Here is a 26683-nt window from a genome sequence, read left to right as displayed (position 1 = left end):
AGAGTTCATTCTGTGGTCACTCTCAGTGGGTGGTTGTGGGTGGTGTGTGTGTGTGTGTGTGTGTGTGTGTGTGTGTGTGTGTGTGTGTGTGTGTGTGTGTGTGTGTGTGTGTGTGTGTGTGTGTGTGTGTGTGTGTGTGTGTGTGTGTGTGTGTGTGTAAACTAAGGGGGGTTGGGGGCGTGGTGGGGAATGTCCCACTAGAGACTCTGCAGCTGTGCAGTCTCTCTCTTTCTAATTTCCTCTCCTTTGTCGATTTATGTATTGACGTCTCTCCTTTCATACCTTGACTATCTTACCATCTTGTAAACCCTTTTCACTCGTTTAACGTCTCTGACGACTCTCAGTTGGCCCTTTCCGGTCGGTTCTAGCAACTCCAACAGAGAGCCCGGTTAAGGCCCAAACATACTTTATAGAATAAACATGGACGCTTCGAACTACGCAAAGTTGGTTTCAGGAAATGTCTTTTCTGAAATGTCTGGAGTGGCAGTGGCAGTTGCTCGAGTGGCAGTCCCCCCGTTGCGGCGAAGGGGCGCTATAGCGACAACCATTGGAAACTGCTAAAGAGTCACTCAAACCGAGTTTCTTACACCGCTTTTACATGAAAATTGGTAACATGGGTAGACCCACTACAAATAGGCGATTGACACCTTTCCCATTGCCAGGAGAGGAGTATGCCTTTTTTTTTTTCTTCTGGTGCTTCATGTTCGATGTCATGAGCGTGCCAGGAAAGGAGCATGTCATGGTTCCAGTGTGATTGGGGGGGGGGGCAGTAGAAAAAACCCGGCGGCGGCAACACACGGGTGTCATATTTCCATCACAGCCGATCGGAGCCGGAGCAGATAAATACCCATGACTATTGCAGGATCATTTGTCCCGGGACTCGAACCCGGGTGTAACCGTCCCCACTAATGACAAATGCCAGATGTTAGCAGGTGTTATCAGGTTTTTGGTGCAGTGGGAAAGGGGTGTTGTATCTCTTCCCTGCATCCCTAAAATATAAGGGATATAAGAAATGCAGTGTTTCCCGTACATTGATTTATTTGTGGCGGCCCACCACAATATCAATATTGACCGCCACATATTGATTTTCTATTTTATTTTGCTATTTAAAATGGTTGAAATCTCATTTCATCGCAGAGCTGCGTGCAGCGCATTGATTCGCTCAACCCCTCCTTACCCCCCCAAACACATTGACAACGGACCTGCCTGTAAGTAGCCCCTCGTCTCCGTGCACACTCTGAATCAAAATATGATCGTGCGTGGGATGTTTTAGGGAGGGATGTCTCCCTCTCCTAGCGTAATGGAGACATTGGAGAGGGAGCCGTTCCTCTAAATAAAGCAAGTAAAAACATTGTGGGTTTTTTTTTGGGGGGGGGGGGGTTGTCAATCGATTGAAAAAAATCAAAATTAATTAATTACATCTCTAATTGCATGTATCAGTATTTGCTGGGAAAAGCCCCCAAATGAAGATATTTAAATGAAAATACACGTTATTGTATGCATTATCATTGTGATGAGTAAAGCATTGAATGGAAGGTTTTACAAAAGGTGGCTTAAGAAGGGAATATATTGTTTTATTTCACTATCTTAAGAAGTTTAAGAAAATAACAAATACATGTTATTTTTTAAATTCAAGATAGAAATAAAAGCTAACATTTTATTGGTATTTCTGTGCAGTTACGTTTTAGAGAATCCTGTAATGAGGGAGAGTGATTACACACTGTGACTCCATTCCATAGCTCAGTTGGTCCTCTGAGCAGGACATGGGTTCGAACCCCCCTCTCCTGGCTCTGCATTGAACAGGCGGACGGAGCTTTGTTTCAACCACCATGAACAGCAATTCCTCCTCAGCGTAAATATGCTCTGATGCTGTGCGTGCAGCCATGTTTGCCGTGTAGCGCTCTTCTTCGTTTACTACTTTGTGTGCCACACAGTACTTTTTCCTCTACTGCCACCTGTGGTTTCTGAAAATACTGCAATGGAGAATGTCCCAATGCGAAGGTATAACCTGCCCTTTACAGGGTCAGGGGGTTACATTTCTCAATTTAGTAAAACATTTTTTACCATTAATTAACAAAATTAACGCATTAAATTGACAGCCCTAGTTTTTATTTTAGATGTATTTTATTTTACCCAATTTCCTTATTGAATGAAACAAAAGAAAAAAGCACCACATTGTAACGCCACCCCCGCTCCAGTCAGCTACCACAACAAATAGAATTCTATGGGAAACACTGAAATTATTTATATATTTTAATTCAATTTTTTATGTATTGATTTTATAAAAATCTCTCACACATTCCTCAACAGTTGATGCGTTTGTTTGTGATTGTTGTGGTAGTTTGGCTATTAAGGATAGGGCTGGGTATTGTCAAGGACTTTTGGTCACGATTCGATTTAGATTCCACATCGATTCAATACTTGCAGCACAATGTAATTAACAATCCAACTGCTGTCTCACAGCAAGAAGGTCCTGGGTTCGATACCCGCCTGGGGCGCTGTTGGCACCGTGCTCCGGCGGGTTGTCTCCCAAACAGGAGCCTTTCTGTGTGGAGTTTGCATGTTCTCCCCGTGCTCACATGGGGTTTCCTCCACCTCACGTCAGTAAGGACCCCCACCAAAAACATGCACACATCATCGTCTGACCAGCGATGGACACTTATCATCTGGTGATAAGTCCACGTATGCTGCCCACTGCTCCTGGCTGCCCCCGCGGAGGAAGGACAAGCCAGGATGGGTCAAACGCAGAGAATCCATTTCACCAGCCACCATCAAAGCGTGTGCGTGTGTGTTTGTGCAAGCATATGTTGTAGTGTGGTGTGTTGCGTGACAAATAAAGACTGTTTCTTCTTCTTAAACTTTATACTGTAATGCACTGAAATAAAATACAGGTGCCTTTATGGTCTATTAAGTACACAGGCTGCTGGACATAGTAAAGACGAATGAAACACATCTACGGTTAAATCGCCTATCGGCGATCGACTCCATCGATTGATTTTTTTTTTTTTTAAATATATGTATAACTAGGTGTCATCGGCGTAGGTGTGGAAGCATAGACCGTGGTGGCGTATGATCTGACCGAGGGGGAGCATGTAGATGGTGAAGAGGAGGGGCCCAAGCACAGAGCCTTGAGGCACGTCTTGGGCGACCGGGCCAGGGGAGAAGCAGGAGTCTCTGATAGTGACAAACTGCTTCCCGTTGGTGAGATAGGACTGGAACCAGGAGAGTGCTCTACCGGAGAGGCCAAGGTAGCCGGACAGACGGTTGAGGAGGATAGTGTGGGCGACTGTGTCCAAGCAGCGATGAGGAGATCGTTAGTGATTTTAATGAGGGCGGTCTCTGTGCTGTGGTGAGTTCTGAATCCAGTTTGAAGGGGTTCGTGAAGCTCATGGTTGGACATGCGCTGTTGGGGTTGGGTGGCAACTGCTCGTTCCAGGATTTTGCTTAGGAACGAAAGTTTGGAGATCGGAGGGTTGTGGTTGTGGTTGTGAGAGTCGAGACCAGGCTTCTTTGGGACAGGTGTGACGGAGGCCATTTTGAAGCTGGTGGGAACCGTGCCAGATTTCAGGGAGGTGTTAATGATGGCCACCATGGCAGGGGAGAGGGCGTGCAGGCATGTCTTGACCAGGGCAGTGGGCAAGGGTCCAGAAAGCAGGTGGAGGCCTTGGCCTTGGTGACCAGCTTAGTAATTAGCGGTGCATCCACAGAGGAGAAGGAGGAGAGAGCTGGGGGTAGGCAGCTGGGGGTCCAACACCCTGTGGTTGGGGTATGTGTGGGAGGGCAGGCGATTGGAGTTGCTGGTAGAAGGTGTCCACTTTGGCCTGGAAAAACTCCTGGAACATGGTGCAGCAGTCAGGGGATTGAGGGGGATCAGGGGGGCTGAGCAGCCGGTTAATGGTGGAGAATAGCATTCTGGGGTGGTTTTGCTGATTGCCAATGAGGATGGAGTATTATTGGGTCTTGATTTTGGAGAGAGCTTCTTTGTATGAACTCACATGCTGTCTGAAGGCCTCGATGTGCACAGTGAGGCCAGATCTTCTGACGAGCCTCTCCAGCTGACGGCCGCTGGCTTTCATGGTGCGGAGTTCAGAGGTGTACCAGGGGGCAGGGTGAGTGAAAGAGACAGTCCATGTTTTGAGGGGGGCAAGAGAACTGAGGCTCAGGGAGAGGGCAGAGTTGTAGTGGGCAACCAGGCCCTCCACCGTGGTGTCAGGGGGATCTGGGGCCACGTGGGTCGCGAGGGTGTTGATCAGGGCTAGTGTACTCAATGACTTGAGTTTTCTGAACATGATGGTGCGTTTAATGCGTTGCCTGGGCAGGGGGACTGGAACAGTGAACAGGACAGCATGGTGGTCGGAAACAGCTAGGTCCAGGCACTGAAGATGGGAGGGAGAAGTGCCAGTTGCACACCAGATTAAGTGTGTGGCCTTTGGCATGGGTTGGACCTTGAACTTGCTGTGTGATGCTAAAACAGTCCAATAGTGACAGGAAATCCGTGGCAAACGTGCAGCCGGTGGAGTCCAGGTGGATGGTGAAGTCGCCGAGCAGAAGGGTAGATTGGGACATGGAACAGAGGTAAGCAGTTCAGACAGCTCAGACATGAAGGTGGTGGAGGCTTTAAGGGGGCGATCGATGAGGACAACCTGGAGGTGTGCAGTGAGAGAGAACGCAACACATTCAAAAGAGGTGCTGGTTGGCACAGAGAGTTCTCTGACCAGGATGTCTGCTCGGTGTATTGCAACAAGCTCACCCCCACGACCCATGGAGCGGGGCTTGTCCTGTTGAACTCGCAGCATGAATGTTGCACTTTTGACTATGGAAGGTGAAACAGGCGAGTTGGGAGGAACGAGCCTGTCGACACAGACCAGAGGCTGCAGAACACAGTGCACATGGGATTTGTTGTGATGACGTTGCCTCCGCCGGTTTGACATTACGGATGGAACAGTGTGATCCAAATAAACAGGCTTACATCAAGCGGCCCTGTGGACATAGCGAGGGCGGCGCAGGAGTCCGATGGATTTAGTGCCGGCGAGGCAGTTTGGTGTGGAGTGACAGGAGAGATTCATGAGTTCCAATGCTGAGTATTTAAAGAGCACCATCAACAGGTGAGCGCCTATCTCAGCTAGCGGCGCTAGCTAGCAGGGAGGGCTAGCAGCGAGATGACAGGGCTGGGAGCTGATAGGCGGCTAGCCGTTGATCCAGATTCAGCGGAAAAACAATTTAAAAAAAATAGCATCAGGTAGTTGCAACAGTGGGACAAAAATGAAGTAGCGATAGTCAAAAGTTCAGGGAGACGAGAAACAAGCAAGCAGCTCCTCTGGTCACACTTGGTCTGTTATCTGTGATCTGAGTCATGCTCATTATTGCTGTCTGTCTACAAAGATAAAAACTGGTTATTGTCTTGTAAAAGACAAAAACATTTCCCGTGTTTTTGGTAATTTTAATTTTAGTTAGTTTTTGTAAGTACACAATATCGTTTCAGTTAGTTATTTGTTTTTTTTCTATCTAGTTTTAACCAAAATTTTCTGGTTTAAGTTTAGAATTTGGTTTACGTTAACTGTACATGAATGTCAACACATCTATGGTGAAAAAAGGTCTGACATATACTCAAAGATGTCCCTGAGCACACGTGGATGGATGCGTGCAACATTTTCACAAAAAATATATAGACTGTATCTGCTGAAACACTGCAGATTTTTGATTGATAATTTTCAGATTCAAACAATTACAAGGCTTGAAGTTAAGTCAATCAGTCAATATTCTACTGTGATTGAAGGCTTTTCTTTTTGCAATTCAATAGTTAAATGAGGATATTTTATTCATATTAATTCATGCATCAATTCATCTCATTTCATCATAACGCATAGGCCAGGCCTACAGGAAAAAGCAGTTTATATGTTGACTGTATCCAATGTTGTGTTGCTCATACTATAGAATGATTTATTGCGTGTGTTTAGTGAATAATACAGAATAAACTTAAAAAAAAAAACCAATGCAATATTGGTCTAAAAAGAAATTGCAATTTGGTATTTTAATTTTCTTTTGTTTGTAGTTGTTTGTTTCCCAAATCGTTCAGCCCTGGTCAAGTCACATTCAGCCTTTATTTATAAAGCACATTTCATACTATGGCAACACAATGCGCTTTACAGAGAAATACAATCTAAGAAAATATATAAAATGTCTGTCAGTGCAGAATAAACAAATCTCACAGCATGCAGAACACACACACACACACACATCTCACAACATACAGAACGCACAGAAGTCAGTCAGACTGAAGTGAACAGCAAGGTTTTTAACCTGCTTTTAAAAGTGTGGAGTGTCTCTCTCAGGTCCTCAGGCAGGGGGAATCTTAGCAGAATCTAAAAAGTAGCAGAATCTTAAAGTCAATCCTAGTTTTAACGGGAGCCGATGTAGGGATCTAACAACAGGTGTAATGTGTTCAAACTTTTTAGTCCCAGTGAGAATGTGTGCAGCTGCATTTTGGATAAACGGTAGCCCCTGCACAGCTGATTTTGGGCGGCCGGTGAATAGGCCATTACAGTGGTTCAATCTACTCGTTATGAATCGAATGCATGGGTTAATTTTTCAAGTCTGCTTTGACCAGAAGCCTCTTGATTTTGAAATGTTTTTTTAGGTGGTAGAAGGCTGATTTTGTGATGTGATTGATATGGCTCTTAAAATTTAGATCGTCGTCTATGATTACACCCAGATTTCTGGCTTCATTCTTGTTCTCCAGAGACAGAACTGAGATGAGCTGCAATTTTGTGTCTCTGAGCCTTTGCACCAAAGATGAGTTTTCTGTTTTATCTTTGTTCAGTTGTAAATAGTTCTGTGACATCCATACATTAATATCATTAATACACCGAGTGAGGGTGTGTACGGGGAGTAGGTCATCAGGATATAGAGATATGTACAGTTGTGAATTATCTGCATAATTATAGGAATTGATATTGTATATTTTGTGTCTTTATCATATGTACAAGTGGGAGCATATAGAGATTAAACAATAATGTCCAAAAATCGTACCTTGGGGCACTCCGCATTTAATATCCACTTTGTTTGAGACAAAATCTCCATTGGACACAAAGAACTGCCTGTCCTGTAGGTAGGTTCTGAACCAGTTTAGAACCGGGCCAGATAGGCTGACCCATTTTTGTAATATCTATAATAAAATCTGATGGTCAACAGTGTCGAAGGCAGCACTGAGATCCAGGAGCAGAAGAACAGAACAACAGTTTTTTAGAATCAGTGATCATTCGCAACTTTAATAAGTGATGTTTCTGTGCTATGGTGAGGTTGAATATCAGATTGATAGGTGTCTAAAGGGCTGTTCGATGTTAGATAGTTGCTGAAGCTAAACTGTTTTTTCAAGTATTTTGCTGAGGAACGGCAGGTTGGAAATGAGCCTATAGTTGGCAAAAACTGTTGCATCAAGATTGCTCTTCTTCAGGAGTGGTTTAAAGACAGCAGTTTTAAATGCTGCAGGAATATACCTGATTGAAGAGAGCAGTTTAAAATGTCTAATCCCTCATGTGCGAGGCAGTTAGGAACATTTAAAAAAAATGTGGTTGGGAGAGGGTCCAAGCAGCAGGTGGAGGACCTGAGGTGACCAACATATATTGTCCAGTTTTTTATGTCTAAAGGGACGAAGTGAGACATGGCAGCAGTCATATTACTGAAGAATTGAAGGGTAGGTTCATTTCTGGATGTTGAGGCACTAAAATTCTGTCTGATAGCGATAATTTTGTATTGAAAAATGTAGCGAACTCCACTTATTAATCCACGATGGTGGATTAATAAGTCGATCAACAGTTGAGAAAAGCACTTTACTATTGTTGATATTTTCATTAATGATTTTAGAGAAGAAAGACCGTCTGGCCTGTTTAATTTCTATGTTGTATTTATTGAGTCTATCCTCGTAAATTTCATGGTGAACTTGAAGTTTTGTCTTTTGTCTCTCTTAAGCTGCCTAACAACTGCTCCATTTCTCCAGGGGACTTCTTGTTTTTCTGTGTTTTTAGTTTTAACAGGTGAAATGTCATCAATGATATTTTGTATTTTTGAGTTGAAGTTGTTCACATGATCCTCAGTAGATGATATGATGAACAGCAGTAACTCATTTACAATTCTCTTAAAGGTTTCAATGGTATTATTGTTAATCATACGCTTTTTAACTGTTCGGGCACCCCTCTGTTGTAAAGGAAAAGCAGACACATCAAAAAATATGCAACAGTGATCTGAAATGGCAACATCCATGACACAGGGTATAGTGATATTAGTTTTTTGACATGACAAAGTCCACAGTATGCCTTATTGTGGGGGGGTCCAGAAACTGAGTCAGGTCAAATGCCTCCAATAGGCTAATGAAGTGTTGAGCATCTGGGTCTGTTTAATTGTCAACATGGATATTAAAATCACCTGAGATGATTACACAATCATAATCAGTGGAGACCTTGGACAGAAGCTCAGAGAATTCATCAAGAAAGCCACATTTAGATGGTGGCTGATAGACAGTTATGATTAAAATCACAGCACTGCAGTTTATAGATATAGCAAGGTGTTCAAACGATGTGAATTCCCTGAGGGGGATTTCCTTGCAGCTATAGATATCAGAGTATTCCACCGTCTCTCTGATCAGCTCTAGTGGTTTGGATGAATTTCAAATTAGGAGGTGTTGTCTCAATGAGTGCGACTGTGCCATTGCTATTCAGCCAGGTCTCAGTCAGTAGAGTGAAGTCCAGGTTATGGGTACTTATAAGGTCATTAACTAAAAAATGACTTATTCGTGAGGGACCTGATATTTGACCAAGCCATTTTTATTGTTCTAGGTGCATGGCTTTGTGGGGGACTGATAGTTGCAGTCCGAACCGGAAAGAAATTGCTTATATTCCTGTATGTTACAGGAAAGTTACGTGAATTGGGTCAATGGTTCATAATTACAGGAATTTGTAAAGCAGAGTGACCGTCATTAATGTTAGTAGAGTGGATCGGACTCACCAAACATCAGTAGTGAAGAGAGGATTTCAATGTAAGTTCCATGTTTATCACAGCAGACGGGGCGTCAGTGGATCCGACTCACCCACAGTGAGATTGGATCCAGGCCAAGGGAGAGTGGAGTCAAAGTCCGTTCCGATCACAGCGGAGGACATGGAGCAGGAGATGTACTTAGCCTGAGGGCTGGCGATGGAGGTCAGACGCACAAACAGTTCATCCTTCTTCTTCAAATCCTCACGCAGGCTGTGGATGTCTTTAAACGCTGACTTCTCTAGAGCGCCGAGTCTGTCGACAAGGCACAAACAGTTCACAGTCCGAGGAGATAGGCATCGATGCCGGCATAGTTAGAAATATGCTAAGCTAACAGGCGAATTAGTGCTAGCCAAGCCAAAGTCCACTTTCCAAAATCTGAAGAAAATGTTCAGGCGAAGGTCAAAGTCAAGAAATAGTAAGGATATCACAGTGCGAACAATCCAAAATCTTGGGAAAGTTATCAGGTAAAGTTGGGAGCGGTTCAATGGAGTAATGCACTGACAAGGCCTACCGTGAACGCAGCATCGTTTCCCGCTTTGGAGCGTTTTCAACCAGAAACTAGAGCCCTGTCCGTGTCCAAAGGTAATATCAGAAAGAGTCCACTAGTTAATCAATCACGGATGGCATCCTTCTCTTGTACGGATAAAAAATAAAAACAGTTTTGATCGGTTTGGACGATTCACACAATTAAGTCCCAAATTCACGTGAAAAAAAGCAACATTCGCCGAAAAGTGAATTGGTTGCATCCCTGATAATCACATTGCTCTACTGCCGTCCACCGTGATTGACTCTTGGGCTGTCAGCAGCCCAGCAGGAGAGACGCTCCATGCAGGGGCGGAAATTACGGCCCGGCCCCCCTCTTCAGAAAAATAGAGAGCTGCGGCAAAACAGTGTGTTTTCATTTCAGAAGGAGGTTATTTTATTTTTCTCCGTTTCCTTATGTAACTCAGTTTCCTTAAGCACAGTGTGGACACGTTCCCCGTCACCCCCCCCCCCCCCCCACACTTCTCAAACCAAAGTTAGTCCCTTGGCTCCGTGCCGTGCTGGCATTTTGTAACTGAACCATGAGCAGGACGCATTTACTTTCTCTAACTATGTGGAAATCTGATGTTTTAACATCACAGATGCCGAAAAATGCATTAAAACATGAGCAGGTGCCTGTGCGCACCGGTGTGCACGTGGGTAAACGCACCAACACACATGCAGCGTTCTGGTTCCGACTATAATACCAATATTTAAATATCACTAATGCAACAAATTTATTTATTTTGGGGTGCATGTTTTTCTGTTTACTGTCCCTATTTTTATGTTGAAGTGGTTTCCAAAGGGGGCAGAGGCCACGAAATGTTTGCTAATGGACTCAATCTGGTTGCAGAGGGCAAATGGGCAACCGTTACTGTCAAGCCCTGCCTAATAACCAGCCTTTAAAATATACATTTAATTTACAAGCACTGCAAGCACAAAGCGAGCAGTTAATTACACCGGTTATCGGTTACACTTATTAGGCCCTATTTTTTTTTTTTATTAATATACACATTTCAATTACATATCCACATAATTTGTACTGTACGGAAGACCGTTTTCCTGGTGTCGGCATCTTCTCGTTAGGGACCCTTGTCGGGCGCATTTCCCGGGGCTGTGGATCCCCGTTGACTTTACAGCGCCCCTCCATCCCAACCTGGCCGTCTCCCGGGGCCGCGGACTCTCTTACTCGCTGCGCCTCCGCCGTCCCCAGCTTCCCAGGGCTCGGGGGCGCAACACTGGCCCGCCTCCACCCAGTCTGTCAGGAATTCAAAATACGATTTGGTTATTGAAGAATTTTATTGACGGTTTCAAATGGCTCTTATAATATACGCAATTTATTACACTGAATATTTTTTCAGACTTTTGTACTAGTCGTCTAGTCTAAGTTTAAACTTACGTTCAAACGTCAGGGAAATTAGTCGTTTGGAACATCCCTATTCTGAATCAACGTTTCCATTATACAGTAATTGCCAGTTTTTGACCGGTAAAATCAGTCCGACATATTTTAATCTCTCCGGTCATAGAGTTGGTTGAAAATAACTCCCTCTAAGCACAATTTGAATTAGAGCTGGGAGATAAAACAATTACGATATTTATCGCCATTTATTTTTCATTTTGATAACAAAAATCCACAGATCTGTTCATTTCTGCATTCAGCAAGTTGCAACAGAAAGCGCAGCTGTTTGGACGATCTACAGCTGCCCTTTGACCTCTAACCCACGTTGGTCGATATAGAAATAAACCCTGCCTACAGGTTACGCTTGTAAACACAGTACGCACTAGGGATGCAACGGTACAGTGGGCTCACGGTTTGGTGTGTATCATGGTTTTGGGGCCACGGTAACGGTCCGGTTTTGGTATCTTTATATTTAAGAAGAAAAACAAGTCAAAATGTGTAAAAAATAAACATATATATATGTTTTTGTAGTAGTCTCCCACAAATAACTAGTGAAACGCTCTGTGTGTATGACTGTGGGGGAGACGGGGTTTGAAGTTCATTGGTGGGTTGTTATAATTTCCATAAGTTCATCTGATTGGAGGGAAGGTGTCCAGGACAGAGGATAATTCAGATATAAATTTCTGTTAATATTTATTTATTTATATATATATAATCTTTTTAAACATTTCACAATAAAAATAAATAAAACCAGTACTATAGTTATTTGTTTTTGTGTAGAACGGGTATAAACAGTATTACATGGAGGGGGAAACATTTGCCAGTGGCAGGAGACGGCAATTTAAACAAACAACACAACACAAAACTGTAAAACTTGCCAAAAAAAAAAAGGGCTCATCACCCAGCGAGACTCGGTTCCCTTCATTCTGACAAGAGAGCCATTCAAAAGTATCGGATGGTTTCGGGTTTATATTGAAAAGGCTGCGCAGTTGTTCTAAACAAAGGCAGAAGGTAAATGTCCATTGAGTTGTAAATATGTCGACGAGACGTCCGGACGAAGACTGAAACTTTATTATTTAGTCAGAACTACTTGCCATATTTATTTAGTTTTTGATTTCATCAAAATGTTATTTAAGTAAAATGTTAATTGTTAATTGTTCAAAAATGGAAATTATTTATTATTTATTTGATATTCGTAATATTTATTTTTAACTGATGGGACTTCTTTTATTTTAAATATTCAATAACAACATTTATAAATATATATGTTTTTATGATTTCATTCTTTATAGTGTGTGCGCGTGCGTGCGCACGCCTATCAATTGTTTTTAAGCTCAATAAACATTTACAATATTGGAATCTCTTCCCTTTGTCCGGGAAATTGAAATCTTACAGGACACAACCAGCAAGGGGACTGAAATTCTGTTCATTTATCAGTACGACCAACACAACAACTTAAAATATAAATTTAATTTACAAGCGCTGTGTGGCCCTGTTAATTACCGGCAAAAGTCGCTCATCAAAAGCTGTAATTATTCCTCTGAATGTGTCGGAACAACCAGCAAGGAGACTGAACATTTATTCTTGTTAAAGGGATTTATTATGCTCCTTTTCAACAAGTTAATATAGGTCTCTGGGGTCCCCAGAACATGTTTTTGAAGTTTGTTGCTGAAAATTCCACTCACATAACAGGCCTCTAAACCATCCTGTTTCAGAAGGCTCTGTTTAAATAGGTGGCGCTTCCCTCTTGAGGCCCATAGTTTTGTGAGCCGGCGGGGTTTGAGCTTTCCTTACTTCCTCCATTGTATTTAGTCCTTGAACGTTCACTGATTTCACCTCATCAGTCCACCAAAAATCTGTTTCTGAACAAATTTGAGGTGAGAAATAAGCAATCCAGTTGCTGGATCATCACTCCTATTAGATCGACGAGGCCTCTTTTAAAGTTTGCTCTGACCTTCTTTGCCGACATACAGCATACAGGATTTTTTTTGTTTCATGTGAACGTCAGAAAATAAAATATAATTCATCTACAATGAAACACACACTATTTTTATTGGTTTTGTTTGGAGAAACACAGTAGATTGCACGCCGCAGCCTACAGTCAACCTACCTCCTACCTACTTGTTTTTATTTTATAAAGAAACACACAGCAAAATTTGTTTTTAAATACTTACATTTCCATGGTCTGCAGTTTCTTCTTGGACAGTTGGTATTAATTTGTCTTTTAAACGATTTGTGCTGGTCTGTAAGCCAACAGAGCAGTTCCCAGCAGCGCTTGTTATTCTCCATCCATGGGGGAAGTTACTCAGATGGGGGGCAGTTCTAATTCTAATGAGGCAGCTAGTGACAAAAGAAGGGATTGCAAATCTGAATGGCTTGTTTCATCACATGTTTTCTGAAATAAACAGCACAAAATAAACTGACTGTGTTATTAGGTCCAACAAAGACTCAAACATATATGCACAAGCACTGAAAAAGTGAGTTTTTCATAACGGGACCGCTTTAAAATTAGTTTCAAATGAGAAACCCTCCCGCACTTCATACATGGGTCCAGCCTTTTATGTTGAGGTTAATGTTGACAAGGCACAGCTCCCGAATGGAGTTTTTTTGTTTTTTTTTCGTCCTGCGACCAACTGACCAATAAAAAGCTTGGTCGACTAAGACTCGTCTTGTCGACTGACGCTCGGTCGACACTCAAAAAGGGCATTCTAAAACATTAAAAACACCAACTTCTAAAAGAGTCCCTTCATTCCAGGTTTAGATACCACATGTTTTTGTGTAAGAAAAGTAGCTGGTCTGCCTCTTCTGGCTTTAGTGCACTTCTCTGCGTGGTGACAAATAACCAGCGGTTGAGAAGGGCGTCTCAGCGGGGACACTGGTACCTGGGATACACAGGTATTGTTTTGCTTGACAAGACAAAAGGGGGTATACCCCCCTCATGCTCCTTCCACCAGTTTAGTGAATTTGGTGAAAGTGGCAGCGGTTTTACCTCCTTGTCCCTTGTCACCTCATATAATGCCTTGTCATCTGTGGTTGTGGATACTGCTACTGGAGTATATGTTGTGCCCAGAAGATCCGCCAAGAGCACAGGAGTCCCTTGAGCTCTTTGATGGGGGGTGGGTGTCATCCTCTTGCTCAGGAATAATGAAGTATGTGTTGCTCTCCTGCTGCAGTACCTCAACTGCCCCACTGTCAGCCTCTTTTACACTTTCTGGCCCTCTCTGCTGAAAAAGTAAATGTATCACATTCGTAAAGTGTAGGGTAATAGTATAAGAAGTCAAATATTATACAAGAAGGTTCGGCTGGATGGCTGGGCGATTAATCTGATTTTGTTTTCAATTACAATTTTGCCTTCAATTTATTATGAAAACAAGATAATGGAGATAAAACGTTACTGTGCCACATTCCGTTTTGCAATGATGCTCTGTGTTCAGCGCACCCATTTCCTTAACAGCCCTGCACTTTCGTCCCTCCCCGAACTCACTTTCAGCCAGGCTGTTGAAGCACATGTGCGGCGTACCATGTGCCGTGTTTAGTTGAACTTAAGGACATTTTACCAGGGCTTCCCCTGTCTGAATCCCATAAAGAGTCATTGCGCTGATCCGTTATGCACATATTATATTACACATGTTTCTATCAAACATGAAGTCGGACCCACTGGGGTCCAGGTGTGCCGGGGCTTCCTCCCCTCTCACCCTAGCCGCTCTCCGGCCGGGCAGCGCACAGCGGGGATTAGGCCCCCCCCTCAGAGCTGCCGCGGCGGGTCTCAAATATCAACTGGAACACGACCTCGCCCTCCTCCCCATCAGAACCCAGCGCGACCTCCATCCCCACAAAAAAGAAGAGCGGTTAAAGAAAGAATCTGTGATTTTCAGTGAAGTCTGGTCTGACATGGTTGTAGAGTCTTCGGTTTGCTCCAAATGTCCCTGCATATAATCGCAGAAACGCAGATTCGGGAACTTTTCGGACTGTTTTCACACGATGATTGAATGAGGATTTTATTATTTATTTAAATGTAAATTTTATATATATAATTTATTGTATTCCTAATTTTTAACATGTATTTTTTTAAATTGTTTTTCAGTTGAATTATATTTAAAATATACAAAAAAATATATATATAAAAGACAAGTTGTTTTTTTTAAGTTCATTAAATGCATGATGTTTCCAAAGTCATTGAGTAATAAATAATCGAGATTCAGATTTTTGCCATAATTGAGCAGCCCTAATAAGACTCAGCTAAATATGGTCTACATAAAACTATTGTATTCTGTACTCCTCTCTGTACATGCACATTCACACACAGTCCTATATCTTTATTCTACAGCTTGGGTTTACATAGTCTCCATCTGCACTGGAAGCCTCAGTGGTTAGTCTAGAGAAGGCCTCCTCACGGTCCTCATCAGACAGGGAGGTAGGGCCTTGCAGCGTGGGTCCAGGCTAAGCCTACATACAGATTGTCTTTAGAATGGCAAATTTTTTTGTCTGCAGATCATGAAATTCTAATACAGTTTACTACATATATGTACAACTTATTAGTAATTACTAATAATTAACTGTTTAACCGTTAACGGACAATAAGAATTTTGACCGATTGATACGATGAGCTAATATAATATATGTATAATTAAATCGGGGTTAAAAGAAAAATAGGTTATACAATCTATTTCTTCAATACCAACTCATGGGGGCTGTGACGTCTGCCTCTGTAAGAGTGCACAGATCTTTCTCAGGTGACTCCTACAGGAGCAGAACATAATAACAAGTGAAAATTAAACGTGCTGTTATTCTACACTTGTAAGACAACGTGGCTACAACTTTTGATATCAAAATTTTCAAAGTTGATATTGAATTGGAACGATTTATACCGCACTACATTGATTTATTGATTTATTTTATTTTTTTACCCAGCTCTTATTACTGATGTCATTCTACTAATCAGATTTGTCCTTTAATGCTCTCTACATGAGTCATGTTTATTACCTCCACAGAAATGTAAGAGTGCAAGTTTAGTATGCATAACTGGACTGTGCCTTTGCAGTGCTTAGGACATTATCATTTATGTTCATGTACTTGCATAAGCTATGTTCAGTGCTATTGTATGCAATGGATGCATTTTAAAACATTGTAGTTGATTTAAATATTTACTCACAACCTAAAATGAAAAGAGGGTATCTCTGCTTTCTTGACGTGCGCTAGTAAAGGCAGTTTGTTGAAACTTGCTGTCAGCGGTCAAATTTGAAATGAAAATAAATCAGTTTTACCACTTTTGCTTTTGTGAACAGCCTATGACAATGACCTCATGGGAATTTAGACCAGCTCCATCACCGGGTCCAAATTCTTGTAATCTTTGTATTCTTGCCTTGTATTCGTTGTGACGCTTCAATCGGTTCACGAGTGAAATTTAACTTCCCATGGATGATGAATCCAAGTTCTCCTGGGATATTCCCACATTACATCAGGAATCCACAAATGGGCAGAGTTCATAATAGGGCTGTGACGATAACCACATTACCGCAATATCGCGATTATATATATTATATTCACCGCGGTATTCACGCTCATTACCGTCATCACCGAAAATAAAATATATATATTTATTTGAATTTCATTTTTTTGCTGGTGAAGGTTACAGGAAGATATGTAATATAAACACCATAATCATTGTTTGGTTATCGTCACTGACTGTCTTCCATCCTATGTTCAAGGACTTCTGGAGACATTTTTCAGCTCCGCCCCCTCTCCTGCTCCCGCTCGTCACCTTAGCTTTGCACACGAGCGGGGGAGACAGTCCATTAAACATATGTGGGATTTATTTTGTGCTGGTCAGAGTATTATTCATTATTTTTAGGGCTGTACCCGACTCAGAATTTTGTCAGTCGAATCGGCTGTCCAATGCGTGATCGGGGCACGTGGAGAGCCATGTTATTCACACATTATAAAAATATATTTATGATTTTCCTCATTTTTAATTCCTCATTGTTATCCCTGTGCATTTTGTAAGATTCTATCGGTTAAATCCTGCAATTGTAAGGTATAATGACAAAAAAAAGAAAGGAAAAAAGTGCCCCCCCCCCATATACCGCGGCTCTACGTAACTTTTAACCCCGGTAAGAACAAAACATCATACCGTCATAGCCCGAGTTCATTAACTCCTGTGTAGATCAATTCCAACAATTTATAATCATGAGTAGTACTTTAAAAAGTAGCACCTTATTTGGTTTCCTCGTCTCATTTTCCCTCTGTTACTGCCACAATAAGATAATACGTAGCTGGTGAATTTCTGTAAGTTACTACCCTCTGGCTGAATGATGAATTGAATCACTGAGGAGCATTGCTAATTATTTATCACCTACATTTAGCCCACTTCAGATTACGCCTATCGCGAGTTGTACAAAGGTGCGCAAACAATTGTGTGCATTAAACTTTCCTGTCGTGTTTGTGTGGGCACAAGAGCTTTGTGCTGATCAGACAAAAAATAAAATAAAAAAATGCCCATTTTGCTAACTCTTTAAGCATCAACAATTGTGTTCTTTGGTGGTCCTCTTGTGCTTAAGGTGCTGCTGGTAGTACTGTGAAGAATCCCCTGCATGGCCAAATCGCCATTCAGACAGTAACAGGGTCACCGCACCGCCCAGCGCGATGACTGGTACTATACCCCTTAATGACCAAGTCCTGCTGACGAGTGCCAAGGGTGAATGACACTGTCAATAGAGGCATGTCTTTATGAAATACAAACTCACGTATGCTTAGAATGACAAGTTGTTTCTCAGCAACCTTCTTCCGCAACCATGCTAGTAGCACAGGATTTTAGCCTTCCTAGGTAACTACTAATGTTATGGCAGCTATTTGTTTATACGTGGTATGGTTTTTTAAAGCATTCTTTGGGAACTCTTTGAGTTTCCTAATGGGTCAGCCATCAAATTACCAAAGGGTGCTCCAATCGATTGGCCAGGGATCCTGATCGGATGATATTCCTTCTAAATAGTTTGATTGGTATAAAGGCCGATCAGAAGAGCTGATCGGATGACGCAAAACACGCAAGACAGTTTCTCTTCCCCGTTATGCATGGCAGTGTTTCCCATACAATCGTTTATTTGTGGCGGCGCGCCACAATATCAACATTGACCGGTACACAGGGTCGGGCTTCGCTCGGGTTGGGTTGGGCTTGACAAGCCCAATCCGACCCGAGCCCGGGCACTTTCTGCCCAAGCCTGGCACGGGCCCATCCCATTGGCTGCTTTTATGGGCCCGAGCCCGGTATAAAACTGAAAATTTTCTTAGTAAGTTGGCTGTTTATAAGTAAACTAGTTCCAAGTTGTTGGAATGACAAAAATCTTTCCAGAATAACATGCAGGATCTTATAGCCTCCTTCCCCTGGTGAAATACTCCAAAAGCGAGTGTGGTAGTGCAGGCAGCGAAAACCCGGCACTCACATTTCAAATCATAACCATTGATTAACTGGTGATAAAAAACATAATTGACACATGGAATTAACAGTCAGACTTTGCAGATTACAGAGACATTTGAATGACCGAAATCTGTTCCCAATCATGCACGGGATCTTAATGAATGAATGAATGAACTCATGGGTGGGATGGGGATGTGGGAGTCGGGAGGGGAGGAGCCACACGTCGCGCGCACATGTTACAGTATTATAACATTCTGATTATTACACCAAATAGCTTACCCCCCACCCCAATTATATATATATATATATATATATATATATATATATATATATATATATATATATATATAAAGTGAGATCTCTGACCGCGAGACTGGAAGTGGAAGAGAAATTCCTATCCAACCCTGCTCGACAAATGGAGTACCTTGTATACGGTGTTATTTAATAATCAAAATAATTAATGTAAGAAAGCTTGGGTGTGCCTCCTTTTGTGCCCCCACCCCGCTTTTATTTATTTCATTCCACAGGAAAGCTATATTGTTAAGCCCTAGGGTTCTCCCAATAGCCAAGCGTAGAGGGCTGTGGTTTTTGAGTGGTCTCTAAGAGAGTGGAATACAGTATGTTGCACATGTTGCCTAGTACCAAGAAATAAACAGTTGTCGATTCATGATACTTCCCCATTGTAACTGTAATACTTAATATGCAATGTTGTTAAGAAAAGTTAAATAAATGAATAATGCTACAGGATAAGTAGGCTTCAAATAGACCCTGTGATTGGTATCTGCTGACACTGCTTCCAGTGAATGGTGATCGGCCGCAAAAACGCTGATTGGAGCACCGTTAATAGTGATTGGTTTGACAATCACGAGTATTTGTGTAGATAAGTACAAAACTGGCAGCATAAATTAGCCTTTGACCGTGCTTTGTCCTTATGTATGTCCATTAAATGTCCTTGAAGTGCTAGTTGTCGAAAAGAAACTGCCACCTTTCACCAAAGCTACAACTTGCACAAATTACCTTACTTTACTGAAGGATAATCACATCACCACTCATCCTCAGTTTGGACAATAAAGCTCCCAAAAATAGGGTAAGGCCGTGGTGTAGGTGATAAGTAAGACATACCGTAACTTTTAGTTGGTATGTCTTATTAAAGGAGAGTGTATTTTTAAACAAAAACGTATATTTTTAATTTTTCGATCAATGAGAAGCGACCGGCGATCTGTTACCAATTTCTTTTTAAATTGATACAATATTGAGAAAATCCATTTCCCGGGACGTTCAGTGAAGTGATGGACAAAGCCTCGAGCAACAGTCACCGAACTTGCCGGCTTATTCTCTTTCCCTCCATTTTCTTCATAAGCTCTCTGGGCATGAGGTCGCCCCCCCTCCACTGTTATGATGTGTTTTTCAACTAGGTTTTTGATTACTCGTAAGCTCCAACTGTTAAATCTTAAAGCACCATCTTCACAATCACTTATCAACTCTTCTTTCAACCACCTCTTTTCAACCCTATCTTGTCAGCTGATAGTCAGCGTTGTTCTGTTGACACAGAACAGGTGTGTGTGTGTGTGTGTGTGTGTGTGTGTGTGTGTGTGTGTGTGTGTGTGTGTGTGTGTGTGTGTGTGTGTGAGACTAACGGTTTTTGTTTTTTCCCCCCTAATAATAGAGCTAGGGCAATACACAATATGGGGTCCATAGTATGATGCCTTCACAATGTTATATAGATATTAGAAGTTAGGTGATTCTGAGCACATATTTGTTTTCTTGAAAGCACTCAGTCCAGATGCTGACTGAAATGTAAATCACCGAAGTCACATTCCCACTCTTTAATAGTTCAACGTTTTCATATTTGTAGCGCTGCTTCAGCAGAATATTAACCGCCAGAAGTTTGATCACTAAAGCCACATACACGTAAGAATTTGTCACAAAATACAGTTTTTGCTCCGGAACATTTTTTAGATCAAAATGTTGTGGGAGGATATTTTGTCCCATCCCCATCCAGTAAACATTATGTTAATTGATAACTTGGAAAACAGTTCCCCCAGAACGATGATGTCAATTGTCCCATGATGATTCCTAACGGGTAAAACGTCTGTCTGTTTCCACAGGTGATGTGTCACCCATCAGTATGTCCCCCATCAGCCAATCGCAGTTCATCCCCCTGGGGGAGGTGCTGCTTTTGGCTATCTCTGCTATGAACTCTGCCCATAAGCCTGTCACCCAAGAGGCACTCACCGAACACCTGCAGACATGTTTTCCAGGTAACGACCCCGCCTCACACACACACACACACACACACACACACACGAGGAAACAAGTTTGAATATGATTCCGTCATTTCAAATGGGTTTCCCTTCTGCAATGAACTCAGATATGTGTGGTGAACTCAACTGTTTGCCATTAAATACATTTTCTTCACAACAAGCCAGTGGAGCAGAGTTGCTTGGACTGGATTTGAAGTGTTTTTTTCTTTTATCCATCTCCCATGCTTTGTCATCCGCAAGCTCACGTGCACTTACTTGGCGCTATGAAAGTTTTATAGAGCTTTTGGATCTATATGTTCATTTGATGGACATTAAATCCCTATGCTGCCACTCACTGTTACCAGAAGCTTCTTTGGTCACTGTGTGGAGAACAGAGACATTTTTTCCTTTGAGGGGTATAGGCTATTAATTGTTGATAAAGGGACTATTTGGAAAGTTGCGTCACCAAGACATTGAACCAAGCCTTGCTGGAGGCACCTTCATTTTTGAAGTGAAAAATAATAGTTTTCTGCTATACTTGTTAGCTCGTTTCTTTCCTACTTCATATTTTTGTCAGGAGTACAGTATGTTTTTGTGAAAGCAATGGAGGTCAATGGAGAAAGGAACAGAGGAAAATGCTCCTTCTGCACAATGACCACAGATGGTGCTTGTCAACAATAATGGCAGTACAGCGTTCACCCCTGAACATGAAGCTCAACTCCAACAAAGACGCTTGGCTCAAATCCCGATACAAACTCCCAGATGTGTCTACGTCTCCATTGAGATACTGTGTAATGAATAGCAACTCAAAACCTCAACCCTAACCCAACTCTTTAAGGATTTGTTTCCCAAGTAACACACAAGCCATTGGTAGACCAGAGTTACATGTGTCCATTACTATCAATTTGTTCTTAAGAATATATATACTTTGCGGTTTTACGAGTAAATTAAATCCAGGAACATTCATTTAGTTATTTATTTTCTTGGTTAGGCTGGAATCTAAGCAGGTACAACTTGACCTATCTGGCGCTTGGCTAGTGTTATTTGGAGTATGTTATAAATGCAGCCTTAGCCAGTAAGTACAATAAGAGCTTGTTTACTCTGCAGGCTATGGACCTTTGTGGCTTTGTGGAAAAAAAAAAAGGGATGGTCAGATGGGGATAACAAAAGTAGCAGAAAGACAATGCTTCCCCCCCCCTTAATAACTACCGTTGAGCTGCAATTTTCTCCCAGATATCCTCAGGGCCTTGAGACACCTCCAGGTGATCGTATCGTAGATCCATGCTCAATACAATTTTTGCGATTTTAGTTTTTAGTTATTTGAAAGAGAGATAAGAAATAGCAGTGAACACCGTCAGATTGTTGTCAGGATGTATGTGAATCTTCCACAACATGAAGCTCTTGCTTTAGCTCTCCTGATTGTGTGGGTGATAAAAAAGATAAAATCAAAATAGTTCCAAGTATTTAAACTCTTCAAACTTGTTCTAAATTGACTCGCTAGCTAGCTTGGTAGCTAACGAAGGATAAGGAACTAGCTAAGGATAGGCAGCTTATCAATGTCTATACAGCTATATATTAAACTACTGCTATCTAAACAATGGTGTACGTAGCGGCATTCCTGTCAATCCCATAAAACAAGTACTTACTTCACTTCACAATTAAAGGATAGGTTTGCTATTTCCCATCATTTATAACTGTTGATAGCACACCCTCTTGGTACACTGAGAAACCCACTGATAGGACAAGGTATTGGGCAGGATCTATTGATATGATTTGATTTTGATACGGGTCAAGACATGATTTCATTTATATATATATAGACATTTTAAACATGATGTTTTTATTACTCTTTATTTTTCTTTGACCAAGATGACCAATGCTTTACTGAACTTGCAGTATAGTGGCATTGTAGCAGTATGTAAGTTTATTTAAAAAAAAATATTTAATACAATGATTTCTAAAATAAAATGAAGGAAGTAATACTCAACACATTGTGTTTAAAAGTCATTTTTGAACTTTACAAAAATAACAACAGTATGACTGAGTAGGGGAGTATGTAATTACTTGCATAAACAATTGAAACAATAAAATGTAATCGTATCGGAGTATCTTTTTGTTGTTGTTCTTTTAACCCTGCTCTACTCACTGATCTGCTGCAGCTTCTCTCTGTGCTAAGTAAGACCTGGCTTGAAAGAAAGTAAACTTATCCTCCCATCAGTTAAAGTTCCTGGCTAGCTTGACTTTTATACATAGAAACTTGCCCACTGATGTGCTTTGCCTTGAAATGTCTCCATACTCCTGACATGTTGGCTGTTAAAAACAGCCGTCATTCAAATTCAATCTTTTTCTCGACATCTTCCTCCAAATATTTTTGATGGCTGAACATTCTGGTTATCTGTTTACTCCCCCCCACCTGTGCTCTCAGCAGGCTGGGCATGCAACACAGAGTACCTGGGTGTTTACTTCTAAACATTAAAACAACAATGCCTGAGCAATTAGTCAAAATGGAGGTCTGTAAAAGTCTGGTATTTTACGAAACATATGAAGGAACTCAGTGTGAGACACGTGAACGACAGGAAGAGAGACTCGTGCTCGCCTGCAAGTCTAATTTGGTCATAAGACACATATTAGGATCCTCCACCACACACTGGTGCACACACAGAGGCATGTGTCTCTGTCTGGCCGTCTGTCAGTCAGCGCCGGGTTTCCCGCTACAAGGAACTTGCGTCATGTCACCACAGCAACCGTGCACGTATGATGTAATGACGAGCAACACACACATATGCATCTGCCTGTCTGCCGTCTATCAATTAGTCTGAACTGGATGGCCTGTGATCTATTCACCCCCCACGTAAAAGAAAAAGAACACATAGTAGAACGTCTTAGAAATCAACGCTCAGCTGAACCACCTTTTTTCCTTTCTCACCAATTTCATTGGCCGGTTACACTTGGCAATCGAGGCTGCAAAGTGAAAAAGACCGTCTTTTGTGAAACGCATATTCAAACCTTGTGGCCCCCACGTTGCTATCAGCAGGATTCTCATACACGCAGGCTACAGTTACGGATGTTGGTATTATTGGATGAGTTTGATTCTGACAATGTAAGTGGTGTAACAGAATGTAGTTGATCCGTGATCCGTACTGATCGCCCCCCACGGTTCGGCTGGCATCTGAACCGCGGATCAATTGCAAAATTTAACCATCACAGTGAAATACAATTTTACTGCCGCTGTGACTTTTTAAAGCAATCATTTCATGAATCTCGATGCAGAGTTGCAGTGAAAAGAAGATAGACAAATGCGTGCTATCTTTTACTCTGATGCGCACTGATTGGTTCACGGTACAACATGCTGTGTTGCTGCTACTTTACAACACGACGTGAATGAGCTGTGGATACAGCCAATGCCGCTGCAATGCCTCTGCTCGTTGGCCGCATTGGAGCGGTCAAGATTCGCTAGAACACAAATACAATGTGCATTGAGACACCGACTTCTCTACAAAATCGACTGTAACTCACTTAATTCTGAACCGATTTTCATGAAATGTATTCTGTTATAAACGTGACAAATTGAACATGATGCTCGTTACTTATTGCAATTTAATTCATTATTTGGGGCGGATCTAATCATGTTTTTCATTCACTACCATATTGAAAGGCAGGAGGTATCATGCGTGCCTCATATTGCACTTTAAGTTAACAATTAAGTATTGAGTATTTAATATATTTTATGATTTTATTCAAACTTGGGACATCTTGTATGTTGTTTTCATTAAGGACCATGGGCAAAAGTTCCTTGCTTTAAGTGTTTTACAGAAAAAATAAAAAAAAGCAACGTTTTTTTTTCTGCTGATCCGAAAAATGAGCCAATCCGAACCGTGAGTTTTGTGATCCGTTGCTCCCCGAGACAATGTGTTGCCTTTCGGTTGAGGAATCGTACTGTAGGTAACGCAGGGTATTCACATTTGTTTCTGGCGGGGTTGAAGGGCGCTTTTCACATATGCCATGTTTGGTCCATTTGAATTGAACCCTGGTGTGTTTACCCCGCTGGTGCAATTTGTTTGGGCAGGTGTGAACGCATAAATTGAACTCGGGTACGGACCAAAACAACCGGTCCAAGGTGGCCAACGACCAAATGACCAAAGGTTTGGTCTGATTGCCATGTGAACACAAGACAAACCCAGGGGCGATTGCAACTTGATATCAATTTAGTCTGATTCGAGACAACACAAACGAACCACAGGTGGGAAAGATTCCTAAATAAGCCATTTATTGCCACTGATTGTGTAACCAATTTCTATACAGGTATTCCTCACTTAACCACCGACCTGTTTAACGACCGTTCAGACTTACCACCAGCTCTTTGACCAGTCTGTATTGTACGCTGCGTACAATACCACGGCGTTCCTGCTGCGTGTGCAGCGTCTCAGCGTCAAGCATCTCAGCGAGCATCACCCTTTATATACTATAAACGTACACTATATACATCTCATCTCATCACCGTTCTCAGTCTCGTTCCTGCAGTTTGTCAGTATTCACTACACTAGCGTTCACAATGGCCACGCCCCCTTACCGTGAAATAACATGGGTCCTCGCTTATCCACCAATTCACTTAACGTCCTGGTCCTAGGTTGCTAAATGAGGAGTACCTGTACAACAAAACGTTATCCCAGATGTATAAATGTAGAACACAGGTCATGTTGAATAAACTAATCACAAACTAACTGTGAGATAAGACGAGTGTGACCGTCTGTAGTATGGTGTATCGCACCACTCTAAATTTTTAATACATTTTAAAAAGTAAATTTTAAAGAGTAAGATCCCCTAATTTATCCTAGGTTGCCAAGTCAACTAATTTATTACTGCCTTCCTCTTCCATTATTGCCGTTGCCAATTAAACTATTTTCAAAGCAGACAGGTGGTCTTCATTTGTAATTTCCATACATTACGATAGTTTGATGCCAGGATGTCTTTGTGTATGACAGTATGGGAGGGTCTTTGTTGTATCCTCCATTTATGATAACGGGTAACTAACAGGCAGACAATACTGCTGAATTCAGCATGAAAGCTTTCACACATGGCTTCTCTATGGTGGCTACCGACAAACGTATGGACCAATAAGGTGTGTGTGTGTGTGTGTGTGTGTGTGTGTGTGTGTGTGTGTGTGTGTGTGTGTGTGTGTGTGTGTGTGTGTGTGTGTGTGTGTGTGTGTGTGTGTGTGTGTGTGTGTGGAGATATATACGTGCTCTCAGCCTGTCTGTCATTACAGGTCTTGCATCACTCTGGCTGGGCTGTAAGGCCATGATGTAACAGGCAGTAATACCTTAAGAGAGAGAGAGAGAGAGAGAGAGAGAGAGAGAGAGAGAGAGAATAATATCAGAGAGAGAGAATGAGAAGAGGGGGAAAAAAACAGTATCAGGGAAAAAAGAAACATGAGTGCAGCGTGTAAATGAGAGAGGTGGAGAGAAGGAAGGCAAAGTGTTGGATTCTTTAATAACATGGGATTCTGAATAACAAGATGTCAATTCTGTGTAAAATCCCTGATAATTGTGACATTTTTCCCTTAAAATCTTCCTTGTGTGCCAAATATTTTGTTGCCAATTTACCAAGTCTGTTTCATCATTTTAATAATAAATATGCCACCTTTATATTTTGGGGAGGTTTCACAACCAGCGTTTGGTGAAAGTTAAAGTTCAGTTTTTTGAAATGCAGAAAAAATGCATTAATAGAAGAGCTTTAGTTCTTTAGTTGTCGTTTTGTCGTATTGTAAATTATTTAATATCCAATTTGTGATTGATTTAAAAACGACCTTCTAGCGATCTTCAGTCATGGACAATCGTGTTGTTATTATGACAAAGTTTAATAAATACGAGAAAAAAATGCTGGACAAAGTTATAAACGGAATTATAAATTACAAACAAAACATTAGGAAACAATGTCATTGCAAAAAGAAAATTAAAAAGAAAATGTGAAAGCATAATCTACATAATTATGTCAAAACTTGCATGCAATTTTACGGTTCACCATGTTGGTGACCAGGCACAAATTTGCCACTTTGTCTTACTGTACGTCTTACAGATC

The 26683-nt window shown here is 41.7% G+C and overlaps 1 protein-coding gene across 1 annotated transcript in view; it reads left to right on the top strand.

Moving 5' to 3' along the window:
- The window catches only part of LOC307236261 (storkhead-box protein 2-like), a gene marked incomplete at both ends in the record, with an annotated part of 104423 nt that overhangs the window by 69660 nt on the left and 8080 nt on the right, over positions 1-26683 (top strand). Inside the window, one exon of the mRNA XM_080008619.1 lies at positions 20471-20623. Coding sequence (XP_079864745.1) covers positions 20471-20623 — 153 coding nt within the window. The remainder of the gene's footprint in view (positions 1-20470; positions 20624-26683) is intronic.

Source organism: Zeus faber (assembly GCF_960531495.2).
Source record: "Zeus faber genome assembly, chromosome: 10".
Classification (NCBI taxonomy): domain Eukaryota; kingdom Metazoa; phylum Chordata; class Actinopteri; order Zeiformes; family Zeidae; genus Zeus; species Zeus faber.
The sequence above is the reverse complement of the archived record's forward strand: the minus strand, read 5'-3'. Positions and strand labels throughout refer to the sequence as shown.